This window comes from Nanorana parkeri, unplaced genomic scaffold (assembly GCF_000935625.1).
Source record: "Nanorana parkeri isolate BGI_ZX_2015 unplaced genomic scaffold, ASM93562v1 scaffold2316, whole genome shotgun sequence".
NCBI classification, from domain to species: domain Eukaryota; kingdom Metazoa; phylum Chordata; class Amphibia; order Anura; family Dicroglossidae; genus Nanorana; species Nanorana parkeri.
Window position 1 is genome coordinate 8,015 of NW_017308584.1, and position 22,679 is coordinate 30,693.

Here is a 22,679-nt window from a genome sequence, read left to right on the forward strand (position 1 = left end):
CAGCCGTGCTGACATCCCCAGTGCCATCTCCCAGTGAGATGGCGCCTGAGGCTACCAGGCTACCTCATTATGGGGACACCCCTGCATCATCGACCTTATATAACTACATGACCATATAAGGTAAGTGATGTCAGCACAAGCATCCCGCCCCTTTTTATATGGCCAGCTGCAGGCAGGGGATGCCCTAGTCCGCAGCTGATAGGGTGGGAGGCCTATGTACCTTCCATGTTCGAGGTTCAGTCCAAACCTTAGCTCATCCCTACTGGTGGTCACTAGGAGCCAATGTGAGGGAACATAAAAAAATTCTGAGTTGCCACAAGAACAAGAGGATTCCCCTTTCTTTGTAGAGATTTCCCTTCACTTCCTGTTGTGCCTCTAGACAGGAAGTGAAGGAAAATCTGTCCAATGGTACAATACAATCCCTACTATTTTTTTAGTTTTGGTGTTAGATACATTCACGCGCTGGGTGAATGTACACAGCCGTTCACTGATTGACAATGTTAACGTTTCTTTAATGTGTATTTCCATTCTCAGGCGTCTTCATTGCTGCGAAGGCACAAAACGGCATCCGGTGCACCGCAGAGCAAAGACCTCGTCCAGGTCAGTAGATGGGGCTGAATGTTCTGTAAAATGTATTTCTTCATTCTATAGATATTATTGGTTCACATTGAGATAATCAGGCAGAGCCGCTGCTCAGTGTTCAGTGCTGGGAGGCGGCAGGGACTGGTAAATTGTACCTAGAACGGAATAAGGTTACATCAGTGATAAAGGAGAACTATGAGGGGGGAGGTGCTTTTCACTCACAATTGTCGGGATCCGCTTCAGCTGCGCGTCTCAGTATACCGCGAGCTAGAGCTCCCTATATACTGAGCTTTGGGTGACGGGAGGACGCTAGTTTGTGTTCTCCCGTTACCCTAACCTGTGACAATGAGACTGTCACAGGTCGGCTCAGTAGATCGGGAGGTGAGCAAACACATACCGGCGTTCGCTCACCTCTCGATCCTGTCACGGCTCTCTGCCGTGACAGGGGAGGGGCTGGATTCCCCCCTCCCCGCTCCGATCCGCCAGCGCTGATTGGCGGAACGGACGGGGGAGGGGGCGGGTACAGCTGGCTCTGCCTCTAGATAGGCAGAGCCAGCTGTCACTCATGCAGCTGGGCGGATCCAGACAGCATTGTTGGGATCCGTTTCAGCGGTGGCGTCTCAGTATATAGGGAGCTGTAGCTCGCGGTATACTGAGCCTAGGGTGACCGGAGGACGCTAGTTTGTGTCCTCCCGTTACCCTAAGGAGAACTATGAGGAAAAGCCCTGACCCCATAGTTCTCCTTTCAAGCTCCTTTTCAATTGGGTTGATACATTCCTGGGGCATCAAAACCAAAAGTCTTAAACTAGTTGAGTAGAAAAGCCTGACAACCGCCAGCATGCTGCAGAGTGGAAGCCTTGCTCCTGTGGGGAAGCAGTGGTCTCTCTGCAGAGGCCAATGAAGATAGACGATGTTACCAGCACGCCAAAGCAATGTGTCCAACAAAGGTCTCTGCTCAGTGGCGTAACAATCACCACAGCGACCCAGGTGGCCGATAAGGGGCCCGGGGCACAGTGGGGCCCGGCCAGATGCCGTGCGGACCGCTTGGGTCGCTATGGGATCCTCTGCCGGTGGCTTTCACTGGCGGCTGAAGACGAACACGCCGCTGTTCAGATCACTGACAGTAATCTGTGCAGCAGCGCGTTCCTCTCCACAGAGTCAATGAGAGCCAGCAGTGGCAGTGGAGGAGGAGGCGGGGATCGTGGCCGGCTGCAGGGGAGGAGGCAGGGGCCCAGTGACGAAGAAGGAGGCGGGCCCGGCGACGGAGGAGGGGCCCATCAGCGACCTTGGCGGAAGAGGAGGCGGACAGATAAGGAGTGCGACCAGCCCACCTGAGGGTGACCCTGCAGAGCCCACCATAGAGAGTCTATGGTGGGCTCTGCAAGTTCGCTCTCAGGTGGGATCTCGAGTGGGCTCTGCAAAGGGTATAACTAGAAATCACGGGGGCCCCATACTAAATTTTGCTACGGGGCCCTGTGATTTCTAGTTACGCCCCTGTCTCTACTAATGCATGTGGTCACAAGGATGGCAATGTTTCTGGGCCACACAGGGTCCCTTCATCAGGTCCAACAGGTATCCCACCACACTCCTGGCTGGTATACCCCTTGAGGATGGCGGCTGAAATGACTGTGGATGGCTCCGCTAAAGTCAATGAAGATGTCACCAGCACGCCGAAGAAATGTGTCTAAATGTATCATGTATCATGTATCAAATGCACGCCCAGGCGGCTGCTATGGGGCCTGGGGGTAGAAGGCGGCCCTTTAGGTTGTTGAGGCAAATTAACTAGGGATGCACCGATACCGTTTTTCCGATATCGAGTACAAGTACCGATATTTTTTTTTCGGTACTCGCCAATACCGATACCAGAAGTCCCATTAAGGAAGCCAGGCGGCGTGTACTGACTTGCCACCTGGCTTCTTGATTAGCAGGGAAGCCGTCTCCATGCTTTCCCATCACCAGGTGACGAGGAAGCATGGAGCCGGCTTTCTGGGCAACCAGGAAGCCGGGCGCCATGTAATGACGCGTTGACCGGCTTCCTGATTGGTCGAAAAGCTGACCAATCAGGAGGCCGGGCAACACGTCATTACACGGCGCCCCGGCTTCCTGATTGGCTGGGAAGCCGGCTCCATGCTCCCTCCCACCATGTGACGAGGGAGCATGAAGCCGGCTTTGAAGCCAATCAGGAAGCCTGGCAGCGTGTGATGACTCGCTGCCCGGCTTCCTGATACCGGAAGCTCAGGTATCGGGCTACGCATCGGAGCATTTGAGTGAGTACTCGCCCAAATACTCGGCATCGGCACTGATACCGATACTCGTATCGTCGGTGAATCCCTAAAATGAACCATAGAACATGTGAAGATCATACAGTGCTGCACCAATAAGGGATGGAGTCAGGGGCGTAACTAGAAATCACAGGGCCCCATAGCAAAATTTTGTATGGGGCCCCGTGATTTCATAGGTCATATGTTAGGTCAGCCCCCTTTATTGTTCTGTATCTTTATGTGCCGCCCCCACAGATGAGCAGGAGTGTGACCGTACATGGATCTGCCCCCAGAGCGTCAGCTGTGATCAGAAGTCGAAATGTCGCTGCAAAGCCGGATACTACAAGTGTAAACGTCAGACTCGGATCCTGTGTGTAGGTGAGAACTGTCTGGATTGCTTCATTCCGCCTGCCATTGTCACTGAACCAAAAGGCTCCGGTCGGGCCGCAGGATCAGCCTAGCTACGCCTCGATGCTTCGGCTCCTTCGTGAATAACCCCCTCAATGTGAAAGAGAAAGGAAGTACATCACACGCCAGGGGAGGGAATACAGAAAAAGGTTGCTGCAATAATCAAAATCCCCACAAGATGGCAGCATATTAACCCTCGACTATGCACTGTGTTGTATTTTCATGAAACACATGTACAAAGCGCATACTGTGTGAATAGGAACGCATAACAAATGCATAGGTGGGGGGGGGGGTTCTTAAATTTGGCTGCAAAAGTGGGAATACACTTTAAGGGAAAGAATCTCCGAGGGAGAATCTGATTGGTTAGTAAGGGCACAAAAACATTCCCGTCTGTTTTATTTCTTCTGCAGACAATTCCCCACATAAAATACTCTAGAGCAGTGCTTCTCAACCCGTGTAACCTCGGGACCCACATTTGTCCTCGGTCATTCGGTCGTGACCCAAGCCGCACTGCCCTGGAACGGAAGGCATTGCGGCGCCGCGCGTTCTGATACAGGCGATTGAACTGTGGGTGGCAGGTGCGTTTGGGGTGCCATTCAAATGAATGGAAACACAACACACCTCCCGCACCAGAACGCGCAGTAGGTGCGATTGTGTGGCACAGTGCATTAGCCTCTGTACTAGTGTGAACGGGCCCTCAAAAACATTGACAGACATTCTCACACACATTCACACTCCCCAAATTGTTTTTCTTTTTTAAGATCCACCCAGTCTCCCTATCTTACGAGAGCTGGAGTGGATCCTCAGCCTGGGGTGCAGTGTGGGCTGCTGTGCTGTGATGGAGCTCCATCCATATGTGCATTGCTTGTACAGCTCCCTTGCCCTCCCTATAGAGGTGTCGTGAGCCAGAATGTGACGTCACTCCCGGGGCCAGATTTCCCACAAGTCCAACCAAGGCCCGGCCTCGGGGCAGCCAGGAGTAGAGGGGCAGCAGGGGTGTGGAATTCTTACCTCCTGACGCCCGGGACATGCAGTTCCGAGCACCAGTCGGGTAGTTTCCTACATGTAGCCCTGCTTTAGGTAAGAAGAAGTAAATGTACAGCGGGGAAGCCGCCGCTTGTTTTGTACATGTGATCCCGGTGATGTCGCTGAGAACACATGTGTGCAACCTGCAGGTCTGCCATTCTCCACTGGGGGCGGGGGTTGGCGTGTAGTGGGGCGCATTGAGCAACCTGGCCTTGGGGCAGCATAGGACACGTGAGGGAGCTTTAAGCAAGTGTATGTATAAAGTTACTCGCACTCCAATAGAATTTTCAAGTAAAAAACGATTTATTGACTCGATTGCTATCACATCATATAGCAATGCTTGTATGGATGGAGCTCCCTCGTGGCCATAGCCGCAGCCCAGCCCCAGCCCACCCCACCTCAAGCTGACACTCAGCACTGGCTGCTCGGTGCAAGAACTGACAGTGCTGCGCTGGGGGAGATAGAGCAGCCTCTCGCCTTGTGCAGTGGAAGGCATGCGTCGACCCAATGAAAACAGGGTCGTGACCCACTTTTGGGTCACGGCCCACCAGTTGAGAACCAAGGCTCTAGTCTAGAGCGTTTCATAGAGTGTAGTACTCATAACTTTCCACAAGGTGGTGCTGCAGTTCCATTCCAAAAAGAAAATTGTATTTAAAATAAGGGACAGATTGGAGACGGGTGAAGAATTCCGTCAGGTCCGGTTTTTTTTTAAATGACCACATAATAAAATAAATCCGACTCGACCAGAAACTCAAGAGTCATTTAAACACACCATGTATAAGGTTATTTGCTTGTAACTAGGTGTCACGGTAGCTCTGTGATGCTGAGGACAGCACCAGGCAATAATAATACTCTTTATTAAAAGTCTTGATTATTAAATTAGCTCCAGATCACCAAACAAAAGTCCCCCCCCAAAAAACAGAATAACCAAGCCATGCAGTCAGGGGCGTAACTAGAAATCACAGGGCCCCCATAGCAAAATTTTGTATGGGGGCCCTGTGATTTCTAGTTAAGCCCACCTGATAACCTAAACAGCCCACCTATGGGTGACCCTGCAGAGCCCACCATAGACTCTCTATGGGGCGCTGTGCAGGGTCTCGGGTGGGCTGGTCAAGCCCTCTTGCCTGTCTGCCCCAATCCTCTGTCCGCCTCCTTCTCCTTCACGATCGCTTGCGGGCCCCGCCTCCTCCGTCTCTGGGCCCCACCTCCTCGATAGCCGGGGACACCTCCCCCATTGCTAAGATCCGCCTCCTCGGTCGCTGGGCCCCGCCTCCTCCATCGCTGCCGACGACGGGCCCAGCCACCTCCTCTGAAGCTGTTGGTTGTCACCAACTCAGCAGCGGCTGTGAGGAGGAACGCGCCGCTGCACATGTGAATAGCGGCGTGTTCCTCCTCACAGTCGTCAGTGACAGCCAGCAGCCTGAAATGCCATAGCGACCAAGGTGGCGCGCACGGCATCAGGGGGAAGTCCTGGCCTGGCATCCCTTTCCCCCGGGCACCATAGCGGCCGCCTGGATCGCTATGGTGATTGTAACGCCACTGCATGCAGTAGTGGCTTCAGCTGTCAATATGTTATGTGTTTTAAAATGGAGACAGGGTGACAATGCGGGAGCACAAATGGGACACAGGGACAGAGTGTTGTCACCCTATAAGTGCCTGGATAAGGACATTTATGGCAACATCACCGGCAGGGGCGTAACTATAAATCATAGGGCCCCATAGCAAAATTTTGTATGGGGCCCCGTGATTGCTAGTTATGCCACTTGCAGAGCCCCAGCGGAGAATGACCCTGCAGAGCCCGCCATAGACTCTCTATAGTGGGCTCTGCAGGGTCTGAGATCTCTTACCTGTCAGCGCCTCTGTGGTCGCCGGGCCCCGACTCCTGTTCCGTCCCCGGGCCCCGACTCCTGTTCCGTCCCCGGGCCCCGCCTCCTCTGCTATCGACGGGCCCCGCCTTCTCTTACATCACTGGCCCCACCTGCTCTTAGGTCGCTGGCCAGTGATGTAAGAGGAGGCGGGCTCCGCAGCGGCTATGAGGAGAAATGCGCCGTGGCCGCTGCTGAGCTGTGTCTGTGACAGCCAGCACCCCCACATGCCATAGCGACCCAGGCAGCCCTGGCCGGGCCCTCCTGTGCCCCATAGTGGCCGCCTGGGTCACTATGGCGATTGTTACGCCACTGATCACCGGGTATTTGTATCATGAGAAATGCAGATTTTAAAATATGGAAAATTCTTTACGGGAGGACACTGATATCTTAAGGCGTGTATGGGAGTTTAGTGATTTGATTTGAAGTTCACTTTGACTTAATTCTGTGCAATCGACTCTACATTTTAGATTCAAATGAGTGTAAGAGGAAGTCGTGTGGACCTGGAGCGGTGTGCCGGAATACACATGGCAGCTACTACTGCGAATGCTTAACTAATCGTCCCAATGCTCAGTTCTGTCCTACAGAAGGGACAGCTTACTGTGAAGGTGAGTTATATGGACAACACCAAAGAATGTTCAATGATGATAGTCAGCGTTTGTGCACCCCACCCTGTCACAGCACCCCCATAGCTAGTTCCTCCTCTAAACAGGACCCTCCTAGTCATACAAGTGCTCTTGTTTGAGGTCAAGGAAGATGGAGGACGGAGGTTTTCTGTTGCAATGACTGTGGTGTGTTAGGGCGCGCACTTTGACAAGTGTTGCTTTGTGTGTCAACATGCTTTGTGTCAGGGCAGCCCAATTATGTTGACTAGGCTGCCAATGAACGTTGGAAGCCACACATGACTTTTTTGTGAGAACACACCACACGTCAACACACTCGGTACTGTGACACCAGCCCTACATAATAGACATGTGCACTGCCAAAAAATTAGTTTAGTTTCGTTTCGTTTTAAATTCGGATTTGTGTTATTTTGTTTTTCGGGATTCGGGTGTGAAAGTCAATTCGGATTCGGAATTCGGATTCGGACGAAATTCGGTAGCGTTAGGTCGAACGTTCGTTTTGTTTTCTGTTTGTTTCTTATTCGTTTCTTATTCGTTTCGTTCGTTCATGACATTCGAGGGGGAAGAAATATTTTTCTCCTTCTCTAATGTCACTTTGCTCCAACGAACGAAACGAATAAGAAACGAATAAGAAACGAACAAGAACAGAATACAAAACGAACGTTCGAACTACTGCTACCGAATTTCGGAAATGGAAATTCGGATTCGTTTGCATTCGTTATGTCTGTAATTCGGAATTTGGATACATCCGAATTTCCGAAAATTCGTCCGAATTTCGATTCGGAACGAAACGAATCGCACATGTCTACTACATAATATTAAAGTCTTTATACATTTTGCTTGACATGGTTAGGGGTTAGGTTTTCAACTACCAGCAAAAAAAAATGAAGGAATGAACCCCAACAATAAACCCAAACAATGAACTCCAGCAATGAACCCCAGCAATGAACCCCTGCAATGAACTCCAACAATGAACCTCAACAATGAACCCTAGCAATGAACCCCAATAACCTCAACAATGAACCCTAGCAATGAACTCCAGCAATGAACCCCAGCAATGAACCTCAGCAATGAACCCCAACAATGAACCTCAACAATTAACCCCAGCAATGAACTCCAGCAATGAACCCCAACAATGAACCTCAACAATGAACTCCAGCAATGAACCTTAACAATGAACCCCAGCAATGAACCCCAACAATGAACCTCAACAATGAACCCCAGCAATGAACCCCAACAATGAACCCCAACAATGAACCTCAACAATTAACCCCAGCAATGAACTCCAGCAATGAACCCCAACAATGAACCTCAACAATGAACTCCAGCAATGAACCTTAACAATGAACCCCAGCAATGAACCTCAACAATGAACCCCAGCAATGAACCCCAGCAATGAACCTCAACAATGAACCCCAGCAATGAACTCCAGCAATGAACCTCAACAATGAACCCTAGCAATGAACCCCAGCAATGAACCCCAGCAATGAACCCCAGCAATGAACTCCAGCTATGAACCTCAACAAAGAACCCCAGCAATGAACCCCAAGCAATAGACCCCAACAATGTACCCTAACAAAGAACCCTAGCAATGAACCTCAACAAAGAACCCCAGCAATGAACCTCAACAAAGAACCTCAACAATGAACCCCAGCAATGAACCTCAACAAAGAACCTCAGCAATGAACCCCAGCAATGAACCCCAGCTATGAACCCCAGCTATGAACTCCAGCTATGAATAGACATGTGCGATTTGTTTCGTTACGAATCGAAATTCGTACGAATCTTCCTGAAATTCGTAGATTCGTAAGCATACGAAATCCGAATTGCAGTTTCCGAATTATATCCGAAATACGAAATTCCGTTAACGAATTTCGGATCCGAATTTCTTTGAAACAGGAACTAATATTACCCCTGTAAATGAGGTTGAACAACATGACAAGATTTTTTTTTAAATCCGAAATACGGATCCGCTGCTGCTGAGAGTTGCATTACAATACACAGGCAGGAAACACGAAATTCCGTTAACGTATTTTCGTTCCGTTACGAACATTCGTTATATTGAAGTTAAAAAGCAAAGTACATTTATATTGGAGTTGATGGTAGTTTTTTTTTAAGTCCGAAATATGAAATTCGGATACGGAATCTGTTAACGGAATTCGTATTTCGGATACAAAAACAACGACCACATCGACTCCAATATTAACAAAGGTATTTTTGCTTTTTAACTTCATCATAACGAATGTTAACTCCAGCAATGAACCCCAACAATGAACCTCAACAATGAACTCCAGCAATGAACCTTAACAATGAACCCCAGCAATGAACCTCAACAATGAACCCCAGCAATGAACCCCAGCAATGAACCTCAACAATGAACCCCAGCAATGAACTCCAGCAATGAACCTCAACAATGAACCCTAGCAATGAACCCCAGCAATGAACCCCAGCAATGAACCCCAGCAATGAACTCCAGCTATGAACCTCAACAAAGAACCCCAGCAATGAACCCCAAGCAATAGACCCCAACAATGTACCCTAACAAAGAACCCTAGCAATGAACCTCAACAAAGAACCCCAGCAATGAACCTCAACAAAGAACCTCAACAATGAACCCCAGCAATGAACCTCAACAAAGAACCTCAGCAATGAACCCCAGCAATGAACCCCAGCTATGAACCCCAGCTATGAACTCCAGCTATGAATAGACATGTGCGATTTGTTTCGTTACGAATCGAAATTCGTACGAATCTTCCTGAAATTCGTAGATTCGTAAGCATACGAAATCCGAATTGCAGTTTCCGAATTATATCCGAAATACGAAATTCCGTTAACGAATTTCGGATCCGAATTTCTTTGAAACAGGAACTAATATTACCCCTGTAAATGAGGTTGAACAACATGACAAGATTTTTTTTTAAATCCGAAATACGGATCCGCTGCTGCTGAGAGTTGCATTACAATACACAGGCAGGAAATACGAAATTCCGTTGACGTATTTTCGTTCCGTTACGAACATTCGTTTCATGTTGATGGTAGTTTTTTTTTAAGTCCGAAATACGAAATTCGGATACGGAATCTGTTAACGGAATTCGTATTTCGGATACAAAAACAACGACCACATCGACTCCAATATTAACAAAGGTATTTTTGCTTTTTAACTTCATCATAACGAATGTTCGTAAAGTTACAAAAATGTGCCGAAACTAACGAAAATCCGTATTTCGTACGAATCCGAATTGAGTTTCGGATACGAATTACGAAATAATGGATATTACGAAACGGAACAAACTTTTTGACGGCGCACAAGTCTAGCTATGAACAATAACAGTGAATCCCAAGCAATTAACTCCAGCTATGAACCCCAACAATGAACTAGAGCAACGAACCCCAACAATGAGCCCCAGCAATGAACTCCAGCAATGAGCCCCAGCAATGAACTCCAGCTATGAGCCCCAGCAATGAACTCCAGCAATGAGCCCCAGCAATGAACTCCAGCAATGAACTCCAGCTATGAGCCCCAGCAATGAACTCCAGCAATGAACTCCAGCTATGAGCCCCAGCAATGAACTCCAGCAATGAACTCCAGCAATGAACTCCAGCAATGAACCCCAGCAATGAATTCAAGCTATGAATCCCAACAAAGAAAGAAAGTGAAGAAAGAAAGTTGACCACCTTCTGCCCTGCATTCGACCTGCTTCTAAGCTGCACCAACCTGCCTCAATTTCCCTTTGCATTCCCATTGACTTGTAGGGAGACAGGAGCAGCTCTGATGTCAATAAAAGTCCATCAACACAAACCCTAAGGAACACCTGTCACAACTGAGCTCATGTGAGAATGTTAATATTCATACTTGGAATATTATAACTGAGCAGACTAAAGATTTATTTTTGCCTCAAACTTCGGTTTGAGTGTCAGGGAACAAGGGCGACAGGGTCTCCTGAGGATTGACATTTGCTGTCCTCATCAGCTTGGTGCCTTGGTCCATCTGCGTGGTACAGGAAAACGAATGTCCCTTCCATTCTCAGTGCCAAGTCTCTACTGCCTACCGTTCTGCTGGCACCACTCCATTTTATATGACAATGGATGGGGTGTATGACTCCATGTCCATTCAACTGTTGAGTGAGAAGCTTTTTTTCTTGGGTTTTGACCAACAGCGCTACAAAACAATCACCAATTTATCAAACGAGATTAACAAAGAGGCGCGATATTGAAGCACAGTGTACAAAATGGTAAAAATCAATAGGCAGGCGGGTGGTCATATTAAGAAGAAGGTTTCTCCAGCTTTCCTGTACCGAAAACAATCTACAGAGAAGCCATGTTATATTTTTTACAAACAAATTTGACAAATAGGATTACCGATGTGTCAGATGTTATCTACTGAACAGACTTCAAAGAATTATGTTCCTGACTCTTAATAACTGGCGCTAAGGAGCCTCAAGGTTGGCCTGAGCAGCTTTATCGAAAGGCAAAGCCGTCAGAAAAGACATTGAGCTGAGCATCTTTGTTCATTTTTCAGGCGTTGTTTTTTTTTTCAGGCATTTCAGAGTTGAGGGTTGTTTTTTTTACTTTTCACCAATGGAAAACCAGTTACTAGGCAAGAAAACACTTAAAAAACGTGGCCAAAATGCACAACTCTGACCCAAAAGTAGTTTGTGTACTTTTGAGAGCAATGGGCGTCAAGCTTCACGTGACACTACCCTCAGGTGGCCCCATTGAATATAATGGAAATTGGTGAAGCTTCAAGTCGCTCAGGTGTGAAGGGGACCTAAGAGTAGATAGTTGCCCGTTTGTCATCCATATCCTTTGATTTAATTTCTTGCCAAGTCAATGACCCAGAACAACTATGCAGCCAGTGAAGGCGGATCTCCCCACCTACTTGTTCTTTATCAGTCATTCATGAAGAAGAGAAGTTCTGCTAGAAGCTTCTGAATAAAGTTGGCATAGGCAGCACCCAATCAGTGGAGCCTAGCATGAATTGGTAGAGTAGGGGTAAGCAACCATGGCACTCCAGCATTGGCAAAACAACAAATCCCATGAGGTATTGCAAGACTCTCCCAGACATGACTCCCAGAGGCAGAGACATGATGGGATTTGTCGGTTCATAGCTGGAGTGCCGAGGTTGCCTATCCCTGTGCTAGAATGTGCTCTTTACAATTAGGAATTTACCTGGATTCCTAGAAAGCCAGAGCTGTGACACAAGTTCTGTTACAAAATCGCAATAGAGGTCTACATAAGCCAAGAAGCTCTGGAGAGAGCCAGCCCCGGTCAACCCAGCCCAGACCTGATAATACTTCAAGGATACCTGTCTCGTTCCCCTACCTGGAATCACCTTTATAACAATAAGTGTAGAAAAATTAGAAGATGCTTGTATGCTGAAAGTGTCCTTATATTGTGTCAGTATTTAATCACAGTGTATGGTAGGTGTGAGGAAGTATTAAAGGAGAATTATGGGGATAAGTCTTTTCCCCATAGTTCTCCTTAGGGTAATGGGAGGACACAAACTAGCGTCCTCCCATCACCCTAGGCTCAGTATTCCGCGAGCTACAGCTCATTATATACTGAGACGCCGCAGCTGAAGCGGATCCCGAAAAATTGTGCCGGGATCTGCCCACCTGCGTGAGTGACAGCTGGCTCTGCCTATCTAGAGGCAGAGCCAGCTGTACCCGCCCCCTCCCCTGTCCGTTACGCCAGTCAGCGCTGGTAGATCGAGCGGGGAGGGGGGAATCCAGTCCCTCCCCTGTCACGGCAGAAAGCCGTGACAGGATTGAGAGGTGAGCGAACGCCGGTATGTGTTCGCTCACCTCCCGATCTACTGAGCCGACCTGTGACAGTCTAATTGTCACAGGTCGGCTAGAACTATGAGGTGAGTGAAAAATCTCCTTTAATGGATGTACTGGTTCTAGGTTGACATTTTGCAGAGAGCCTCCAAATTCTGGTGAGCTGTGGGAAAAGCCCCTTCTGCACTGTAGATGAGTATACGCATGCTCCTAACTCTCTTTCATCTATCTGTAGAGAATAAAGTGAGGTACATCTGCAATATGAACAGTGAACAGAGAGAGAAGCTGGAAGAATGCGGCGAGAAGAAGACGCAGGTGGGTAGAGTAGGGTTGGAAGTGTGTGTGTTTATATCAGTGTTACGGGAGTCAGTAGATATGACTTCCAACTTCCTACATGGTAAAGATCACTGCCCAGTGGCCACTGGGCATGGACCCTTGCCATGTAGGAGGTTGGATGGAATAAACAATATGGATGGTGAGCATGTGCGCATGTCCACGTGCAGGCAGTGAGATGGGTGCACAGATGCGCACAAGTCTACACAGAGGCACACAGTGGTGCACAGTTCAATGAACCAAACTATGCCCAAGTACACACGCATGTGCAGATGCTTGTGCAGAACCCCAGCTGGTCCTGGCTTCGTGACACAATCATGTGCAAGGGGAAAAAAACAGTATTTTTGATTGCACGTGATTGGATGATAGAAGTCAGCAAAGCTTCAACTCATTCACTACACCAAGGGAAAGTTCCCCTGCAAAGTGAAGAGCCTGTTTGCCTTTAGTAAATCAACCTCTAAGATATTAACACAACTTTTTATCAAACATAAATATGCAGTAACAATATAATCAATTTAAAGGAGAACTATGAGGGGAGTGATTTCCACTCATCCTCATAGTAAGAGCCGATGTGTGATAAAGAAGCTGTCACAGGTCGGCTCTATTGATCGGGAAGTGATCAGAAACATGCCGCCGATCCGCACACTTCCCAATCGTCTCCCTGCAGTGAGCTGTGACTGTCCCTCACCGTTCCCCACAGGGATTCCCCCCTCCGCGCTCCAATGCTCCAGTGCTGACTTGAGGAACGGATGGGGAGGGGGCGGGCACAGCTGGCTCTGCCTCTAGATAGGCAGAGCCAGCTGTCACTCACGCAGGTGGATCACAACAGTATTTTTGGGATCCATCCCGGCTGCGGCGTCTCAGTATATCGTGGGCAATAGCCCGTGATATACAGAGCTTTGGCTCAGCGACAGAGAGCGCAGCAGCACTTGCCACTTACATTCCTCACATAACAGTCCCAGTCCTCGGTGCCTGGGAAGCTGCGAGGGAGCATGCCTGCGGATTCCCAGGCTTCCCATCCAGTCAGGAAGCCGGGTGGGTGGTCACATGACCGCCTGCCAGGCTCCCTGCTTCATTACTGCACCCCTGCTGAAAGAGGTAAGGGACAATTGAAGAGTTGGGTGTGTGTGTGTATGTATGTATGTATTATATATATATATATATATACACTGAGTGGCCAGATTATTATGACCACCCCATCAGTACTTGGTTGGGCCGCCTCGTGACTCCACGAGATGGTGAAAGGTGATGCGAGGAATCTGACACGGCACAACTGTCATTTTTAAATCCCCTTGTGGCCTCATTCACCTACCAGCTTGGGAAGCCTCCGGAGACGCTGTACAGGAAAGATCCACACACAGCACCATGACATTCCTTTCTGGGGTGGATGTCAAGCTGTGGAGCACAGTGGCCTTGCAGCAGGGCCGGTGCTAGGATTTTTGCCAACACATGCCAACACCCCCTGTCGCGCTGGGCTTGCTCCCTATCAGTGTTTTTTTTCCACTTACCTTCGGTGCGGGAGAGCGGCGGCGAGTCAGCGCTGGTCCAGTGGGAGGAGCTCCAGGTGGGGTCCTAAGGATCCCGACACGCGCGGCACCTCTGGCAGTCGCCGGCCAGCTAAATTAGGACCCCACCTGGAGCTCCTCCCACCGGACCAGCGCTGACTCGCCGCTGCTCTCCCGCACCAAAGGTAAGTGAAGGAAAAAAAAAAACATAGCGCAAACATCGGGGCATTCGGGGCAAGTACAAGTAATTGTCAAAATGCCCTGTTTTTATCGCCCTCACCCTGCAGCGCCCTCAGGCGGCCGCCTGACTTGCCTTGCGGTAGCGCCGGGCCTGCCTTGCAGCACTGGGATGGTGGCTTAGTGGTTAGTACTTTTGACTTGCAGCACTGGGATGGTGGCTTAGTGGTTAGTACTTTTTGCCGTGCAGCACTGAGATCCTCAGTTTGAATTCCAACCTGTACACTATCATCATCGAGTTTGCATGTTCTCCCTGTGCTTGCGTGGATTTCTTGCTACTCTCCAAAGACATGCTGGTAGGTTAATTGGTTCAACTGAGCATGCCCAAAATGATATGCCCTAAGATAACTTGGATGCTTAAATGGTCAGCCCACTGAAATCAGATGTATTTGTGTTTATATACCGCTAACAACATACACTAGTGATGTACCGTGACCTCAGGAGGCCATCAGCTTATTAAAAAAGTAGATTTTGACTTAACACCATACGATGCGTTTCATGGCTCACCACCACTTCCTCACTGTCCTTGTCCCAGTCATTCAGGCACCCGCACCATACACAAAGGCCAATTTGAATATGGCATAACACAGACTTGTGATTTACCGTAGGGCTGCACAGATACCAAGTACAGTACTCGGTACAAGTACGAGTACAGGTACAGATACTTTTGAGCTCCAAGACTACATTAAAGAAAAATAAAAAAATTAGGAGGCCGCTGTCATGTGTAAGGAGCACACGGAGCTCCCGGGATTTGTACATCTCTGTTGTAATGTATGATTTTGTTTTTATAAATATAAGTAAAGTGATGCACAGATACCAGTTTTGCGAGTACGAGTACTGGTACTTGCCGAGTACTTACAAGTACGAGTACTGATACATTTTTGTTTATTGTCATGTGACAGTTTTTCTAACACAATACAGAATAATGATTTCAGGACAGTGGTGGAGCGCCAGAGCCCGGTCCCAGCTGCAACCGCTGCAACCCTGGTAGTTCTCATGAAAATGCCAAGTATCGGCACTGGTACTCGAAAAGTATCTGTACATCCCTAATTTACCGTCACTACAATCTCTGTAGGAGCTTCCAGTCCAGTGACCCAGTCCTTGTCCCAGTCATTCAGGCACCCGCACCACACGCAAAGGCCAATGTGAATGGAAGCCAATCGATTTACCAGTCTATTTTTGAAATGAGGAAGAAAACCACTAAGGGAAAACTCAAGTCAATGGAAAACATTTAAAATGCTTGGAGGTACTTACAAGTGTGCCACCTAGTGCTGCAAACAGGGCCGGATTTCCCACAAGGCCAACGAAGGCCCGGCCTTGGGGCAGCAGGGAGTAGAGGGGCAGCAGGGTTGTGGAATTCCTATCTCCCGATGCCCGGGACATGCAGTTCTGGGCGCCTGGTGGGTCGTTTTGTGATCCTGGCGATGTCGCTGAGATCACTTGTATGCAGCCTGGAGGTCTGCCATCCTACATTGGGGGGGTGGGGTGGCGAGTAGGGGGGCGCATCAAGAAACCTTGCCTTGGGGCAGCAGAGAGAGTAAATCCGGCCCTGGTTCCAAAGCAGAAAGTACTTTCCATTGAGCCGCTATCGTGCTTCATGTTGATGGCAGGGCGATTATGATTTTATCCTTTGCTGCTAACTAGATGATTGATTGATTTTACACAACTAGAGTGAGACACCATGATTTGCCAGAGAAAGAAAGATCTTGTTGTGGGAACCTTGAATACTATAAGAAAATTGTTGATATCTCCAAATTATGGGAGCATGGTGCAGTTAAATAACACTGACAGGTCTTCTTCTACCCCATCTGTTATATCTGCCTGGAATTTAGCTTTACAAGATGATTTCTGCTTGGCTGCAAAGGGTTAATATACTATGCATACAGCGGCGTAATGGGAAATCACAGGGCCCCATAGCAAAATGTTGTATGGGGCCCTGTGAATTCTAGTTACACCCCTTGCAGAGCCGACTTGAGATCCTATACAGCCCACCTGAGGGTGACCATGCAGAGCCCACCATAGACTCACCATAGACCTCCTCCCCTGCAGTCGACCACGGGCCCTGCTTCCTCCTCCCCTGCCGTGTCCGGCCTCCTCCACCACCGCCGCTGGCTCTCATCGACTCAGCAGCGGCTCTGGAGACGAACGTGCTGCTGCACAGATTACGGTCAGTGATCTGAACAGCAGTGCATTCTTCTTCAGAGCCGCCAGTGAAAGCCACCAGCAGAGGATGCCATAGCGACCCAGGCGGTCCGCTCGGCATCCGGCCGGGCCCCGCTGTGCCCCGGGCCACATAGCGGCCGCCTGGGTCGCTATGCCGATTGTTACGCCACTGTATGCATATCATACTTTTACACCCGGTTCTCCGATATAATGTATCTCAGATTTGCAATATATCCATTTTAGGGTTGTGTTTCTGTACCCTTCTGGTTCTTCTGTACCTTCATCAATGTTTATCGTCACAGGTGGCAAAGCAACAGCTTGATACAATGGCAGGAACGATCAGCCGGGTTCTCGGAGACAAGAATGACTCTTCCACTTTTAGCACCGCCCACACCTCTGAGCTTCTGAATAGCGTAGAGTCCGCCGCTCTGATCTCTTTTGGTCAAGCACCTAGGACGCAGATGATCAACACACCCAAGCTAGGTGAGAACCTGTTCAACCTAAAATACAAGTTCAGCTGAGTTTTTGTGTATTAATGTAAATTCCCAACTGCTTATCACCCTTTGGCATATTAGTATCGAGGGTCCCGGTAACCTAAAGTCCTATAACCAATGGCAGGTGTGATAATAATGAGGTTTGATGAACCCCAATTTCAGTAAGGAAAGGGGAGTTGAATTGGCACCCTTATATTTCCAAAATCCAAAATCCAGTAACCAAATCGTAGGATTGAACAGTTCGGGATGCAAGCACAAATCCTATTACAACAGTTTAGCTATAGGCACAAAAATGCATAAAGAGTACATCTCAAGTCTACAAAGCCTCAAACAAGTTCTCATTACAAATTGGCTTGCCATCTCATAGTGCCTGTAGCAAAGCACTCAACAGATACAATGTATCCTGACTCCATTTGGGGGTCATAAACCTCCAGAGCCAGAGGCTTTCAGCGTGTTGCAAAATAGACTTACCAGGCCGTTCATAAATAGCTTAATAAGCACTAAAGTGAATCCGCATTCCTGCTTTAGTTATGTTACTGCAGATTTAAACATCTACACCTAATTAATTTATTAATACATCGAGAGATGAAAGAGATACATTCATACCAAGTGTCTGTTCTAATGTATAAGTAAATCACAATTAATTTGATACCCCACATGACTATGCAATAAAGTACAGAAAGCTAAGTGAAATCCCTCCGCTCTCCTCCCAGTCTCTGAATGCAGGAAGTCATGTATATGACATCACTTCCGCATTCCTCTGTCACTCTCCGGTACAGAAACCGGAGAGAAGCTGGTGAAGCAGATCTGTGCTTCATCAGCTTCTCTGGGGGGTCCCTGGGTGACATTAGTGGTCTTAGAGACCCCTGATGTCTCTATAAAGGGGACCTGTCACCGTAATTTGTTATCACATAGGAACACCCTATGCGATAACAATAAAGTTAAGTGTAAAAAAAAAGTAAAAAAAAAAAATTGCTCACAAAATAAATGAAAATATACACACACAAAACAAAAAAAAACCCACAACATTTTTAAAAAGTCCCCACATAGATGCGGAAAAATGCGTTACATGCGCCTACACGCAAAAACGACAATTATGCTGCACGTGTTACATATCGCAGCGAACGTCGCAGTCAGAGCAATAATTCTAGCGCCATCAATCACTGATAACACTAAACTGATGAGCTGTAAAATCTTTTAAAGCGTGGCCTATGGCAAATTTTGGCTATGGTGGTTTTTTTTTTGCGATTTCGCAGGCGCGCACAATTTTAAGGCTTGACATGTTTGGTGTCTACCCAAAAATTGGGTAAAAATAATTGTTTCCTAAACTAAAAGGAAAAACCATTTTTTTTAAAATATTCAGTACTTTTTTTATTATATATATTTAAAACCCAGTGGTGATTAAATACCACCAAACGAAAGCTCTATCTGTCCCCAAAAAATGGTATAAAATTAATTTCAGTACAGCGTTGCGTGACGGAATAAACGTCAGTCAAAATACCGCAGCGCTGAACATTGAAAAATGGCCGGGACAGGAAGGGTCAGCAAGTGGTTAAACACTTTTACGGCTCATCAGTTTAATGCTAACAGTGATCGATGGGCCTAGAATTATTGCTCTCACTCCGACGTAACCACTTTAAGTGGTTACTGTAATTGTTTTATGTTTCTTTATTTCCTCTAATAAGCCCGTGTGTGTATTTTTGTGGTCACCAGATATTTCCATGAAATCTTCCTCTGACGGCTGCAATTCTACGGACCATCGCCTCAGCTTAATGGCAGGGATGGACAATATGGAGATTCCCTGCAATCTGCTGCTTGGAGAAAGAGGTGAAATCACACTTGTTCAGCATTTGTTCTACTTATTACGAATGATGATGCCTAAAAATGCTGTCACTGTGCGGTTTGTTTTTGGGTTTGGTCACCGGGTACAAGCTGCAAGGTTCATCTTGAAGCTGCCAATCTAGAACCTTAGGTGACATTTTATGAATTGTTCATACAAAATATTGCTACTACCGCCGAGGAGTCAGGAGGCTGTGCACGCGACCTCTCCACGGAACAACAGCCTTGCTTGGGCTCTCTAGAACACCTTAAACTTCATAGAATCCCATCGCACTCCCAAATGGATACAACCCAAAACATCGGGAGGGTGCTGTAATGACTGCGGGTGCAAATCAAGTACAAATCCAAAAATAGTCACCAGTACACCAAAACATATTCTGTCAATTCTTCTTTATTACACATGTGAGATTAGTTTTGTTCTGAATCAAAATTCGTAGGACTTTTCCGGCATTCGGACACATCCAAATTTCCGAATCCCAATGCATCTGCGTCCGAATCCGAATTTCCATTTCCTGAATTTCGGATCCCGTCCCAATTTCGTTCAAGAACTAAACTGAATCGGACGTGTGACTTTTCTGGCCAATCAGATGTATCGGTTTAATGCCTCCGAATGGGTCTGAACACGAATTTTCGTTACGGCAACATGGGAGCCACATACAGTATATACATATGATACTAAAGCTGAGGCTCCCAGACCCCAATGGCATTTTGGATCCGAATTTCCGTATTGCATTTGGGAGCTCCTGAATTCCATTGGGATCTGGGAGCCTCCACTTTAGTAATATATGTCTATGGCTTCCAGACCAGGAATGGGATCCGGGATCCAAATTTCCGAATTGCATTTGGGAGCTCCTGAATTCCATTGGGATCTGAGAGCCTCCACTTTAGTAATATATGTCTATGGCTTCCAGACCAGGAATGGCATCCGGGATCCGAATTTCCGAATTGCATTTGGGAGCTCCTGAATTCCATTCGGGTCTGGGAGCCTCAGCTTCAGTATTATATGCATATGGCTTCCAGACCAGGAATGGGATTCGGGATCTGAATTTCTGAATTGCTTTCGTGAGCTCCTGAATGCCATTCGGGTCTGGGAGCCTCAGTTTTTAGTAATATATCTATATGGCTCCTAGACCCGAATGGCATTCAGGAGCTCACGAAAGCAATTCGGAAATTCGGATCCCGAATCCCGTTCCTGGTCTGGAAGCCAAATACATATATTACTAGAGCTGAAGTTCCCAGACCCGAATGGGAGCTCCCGAATGCATTTTGGAAATTCGGATCCCGAATGCCATTCGGGTCTAGTAGTTTCGGCTTTAGTATTAATATCTCTCTTTATATATGTATATGGGTTTTCTGTGTTATTCACAACGAAAATTCGCAAACTCATCCGAAACTAACTAAAATTCGGATTTCGTCCGAATCCGAAACCCGAACCGAATTTCGGATCCGAATCCCGAAATAACGAAATATCCGAACCGATCCGGATTTTTCCGCAGCTTACATGTCTATACTTTATTGACAAAAGAAAGGTATGTCACAATGTGTAGCGACATTTCGGAACCATTTTGGTCCCGTCTTCAGACAAACACAGTTCCGAAACGTCTCTACACATTGTGACATACCTTTCTTTTGTCAATAAAAGAAGAGTTGACAGAATATGCTTTGGTGTGCTGGTGACTATTTTTGGATTTGTACTCTAGAACAGTGGTTCTTAAAGTGTGGGTCGCGACCCCATATGGGGTCCCGCAAGTGAACAGGGGGGTCGCGATCCGAGTACCCGGCCAGGACCGCCATCAGGGGGGTATGGCCGGTACTTATGTGAGGGGCCCAGGTGGCCAAGGAGGTCTGGGCACCAAGCTAGATTTTTTTATTTCAGTTTAATGTATGATTTGCAGTGTAGTGTAGTTTTTAAGGTCGTGGCCCCCCCTGTGCACTTGGTAACTTCCTGAGCACGTGTGCGCAGGAAGAAGAGGAGAGAGAGACGCCGACAGACACTGGGAGGAGAGAGACACTGACAGATGCTGGGGGAGAGACGCTGACAGACGCTGGGGGAGGAGAAGGCCTGTTCCAGAACACCTTGACGCATTTTCCACCTAATGATGCTTAACCATAAGGCCAATGGGTGCAAAATGGGTCATAGTGTTCTGGCGTCTGTTGTATTTTTATCTTACTGATTCCTCTGTGGATCATCATTCTATTTTGTAAGTGAAACTTCTGTACTACACATGAACTTTGGGTTCAGGTCAACCATGAGTTCAAACTGAACCCAAGCTGTTCACAATTTGCCCGCCAGACCTCCATCGGTGTCCTAGCAACCAATGACACTGTGCAACCTAGTCTAGTCACAAAGGGGAGGGAAAAGGAGGATATGCATGACTAGGAAATACCTTTATGGTGCTGCAGATAATTAGCAGATGGCAACTCAATATCACTACTTTGCAAAGTTAACTCTTCCAAGGGACCAAATCCATGTAGCACTTGGAAATGTAACTCCTCCAAGGGACCAAATGTAGTGCTTGGAAATGTTCTGATCAGGGCCGTCTTTAACGCGGGGCAAAAGGGGCAGTTGCCCAGGGCCCCGTCATTGTTGTGGGGCCCAAAGCAGCTGCCCCCCTAGCCGCAGCACCATTCTGTTCACTATGCATTGCATACTGTTGCTCTGCCATCTGCCATATGGTGCATAGCGTGACCGTGTGACATCTCATGCAGGGTCATTTCTCCCCCTGATGTCTCCTCCTATCTGCTCTGCATTGCATGGCGGGGACTGGGCGGGTAGGGGATGCAGTCAGCAGTGTATTTACAAATGCTGCTGCCCTAGGCAAAACAGCAACGCCGCCCCCCCCCCGTACTGACGGCCGATCGTCACCAAGCACCTTGTTTGTCTCGCGGCAGATACGCCCCTGGAAGCAGTAAGGGCGGGGCATGGCGGGTAGGGACAGGGGGGGAAGAAGATGTTAGCCCAGGATCCAATCAATATTAAAGACATCCCTAGTTCTGATACATACTGTAATTGCTGAACCCTGTAGTTCAACAGCTTGTACCCTCTCCACCCAACTGCTGTCTGGCGCAACAGTTTTGTTAACTTTATCTCTGTGAAATTATCCAAACTGTTCTACCACAGTAGAGAAGAGGCACAGAGGCACATCAAATTGTCATAGGAGAGGGGATACTGGCTACGGTACTGGCCATCTCCGCTTCATGGTGCCTGAAGAGGAGCCCCCTGCCAACTCCGGGACAGACAGGTGTCAGGTTCCAACTTTATTTTTTTGTGGTTTCTTTGGTGGAGGGGGTGTGTGTAGGGTCGCCACTTTTTCTTCAAGCGAAACCTGAACACTCTAGCGACGCGTGGGCATTTTTTTGGGAGAATGAGCCGTGGCATGTTCATATGTAAATAGCGCCGCCCATTCATAAGTAAATATCACAGTTGAGACTATTTTCAGTGGGGGGCCAGTAGCCCCTATGTTAATTTTGGTTGCCCCTGTCTGCCTGACATCTTGTGTCCGGGTTTCTGCTGCCATGAAACCCGGACTGTCCCGGTGAATCCTGGACAGGTGGCAACCCTA

The 22,679-nt window shown here is 47.9% G+C and overlaps 1 protein-coding gene across 1 annotated transcript in view; it reads left to right on the forward strand.

Moving 5' to 3' along the window:
- LOC108801357 (adhesion G protein-coupled receptor E3-like) overlaps positions 1-22,679 on the forward strand; it is a 40,721-nt gene that overhangs the window by 7,809 nt on the left and 10,233 nt on the right. Inside the window, exons 2-7 of the mRNA XM_018573285.1 lie at positions 535-600; positions 3,099-3,221; positions 6,613-6,750; positions 12,781-12,860; positions 17,086-17,266; positions 18,991-19,104. Of these exons, the coding sequence (XP_018428787.1) occupies positions 535-600; positions 3,099-3,221; positions 6,613-6,750; positions 12,781-12,860; positions 17,086-17,266; positions 18,991-19,104 (702 nt within the window). The remainder of the gene's footprint in view (positions 1-534; positions 601-3,098; positions 3,222-6,612; positions 6,751-12,780; positions 12,861-17,085; positions 17,267-18,990; positions 19,105-22,679) is intronic.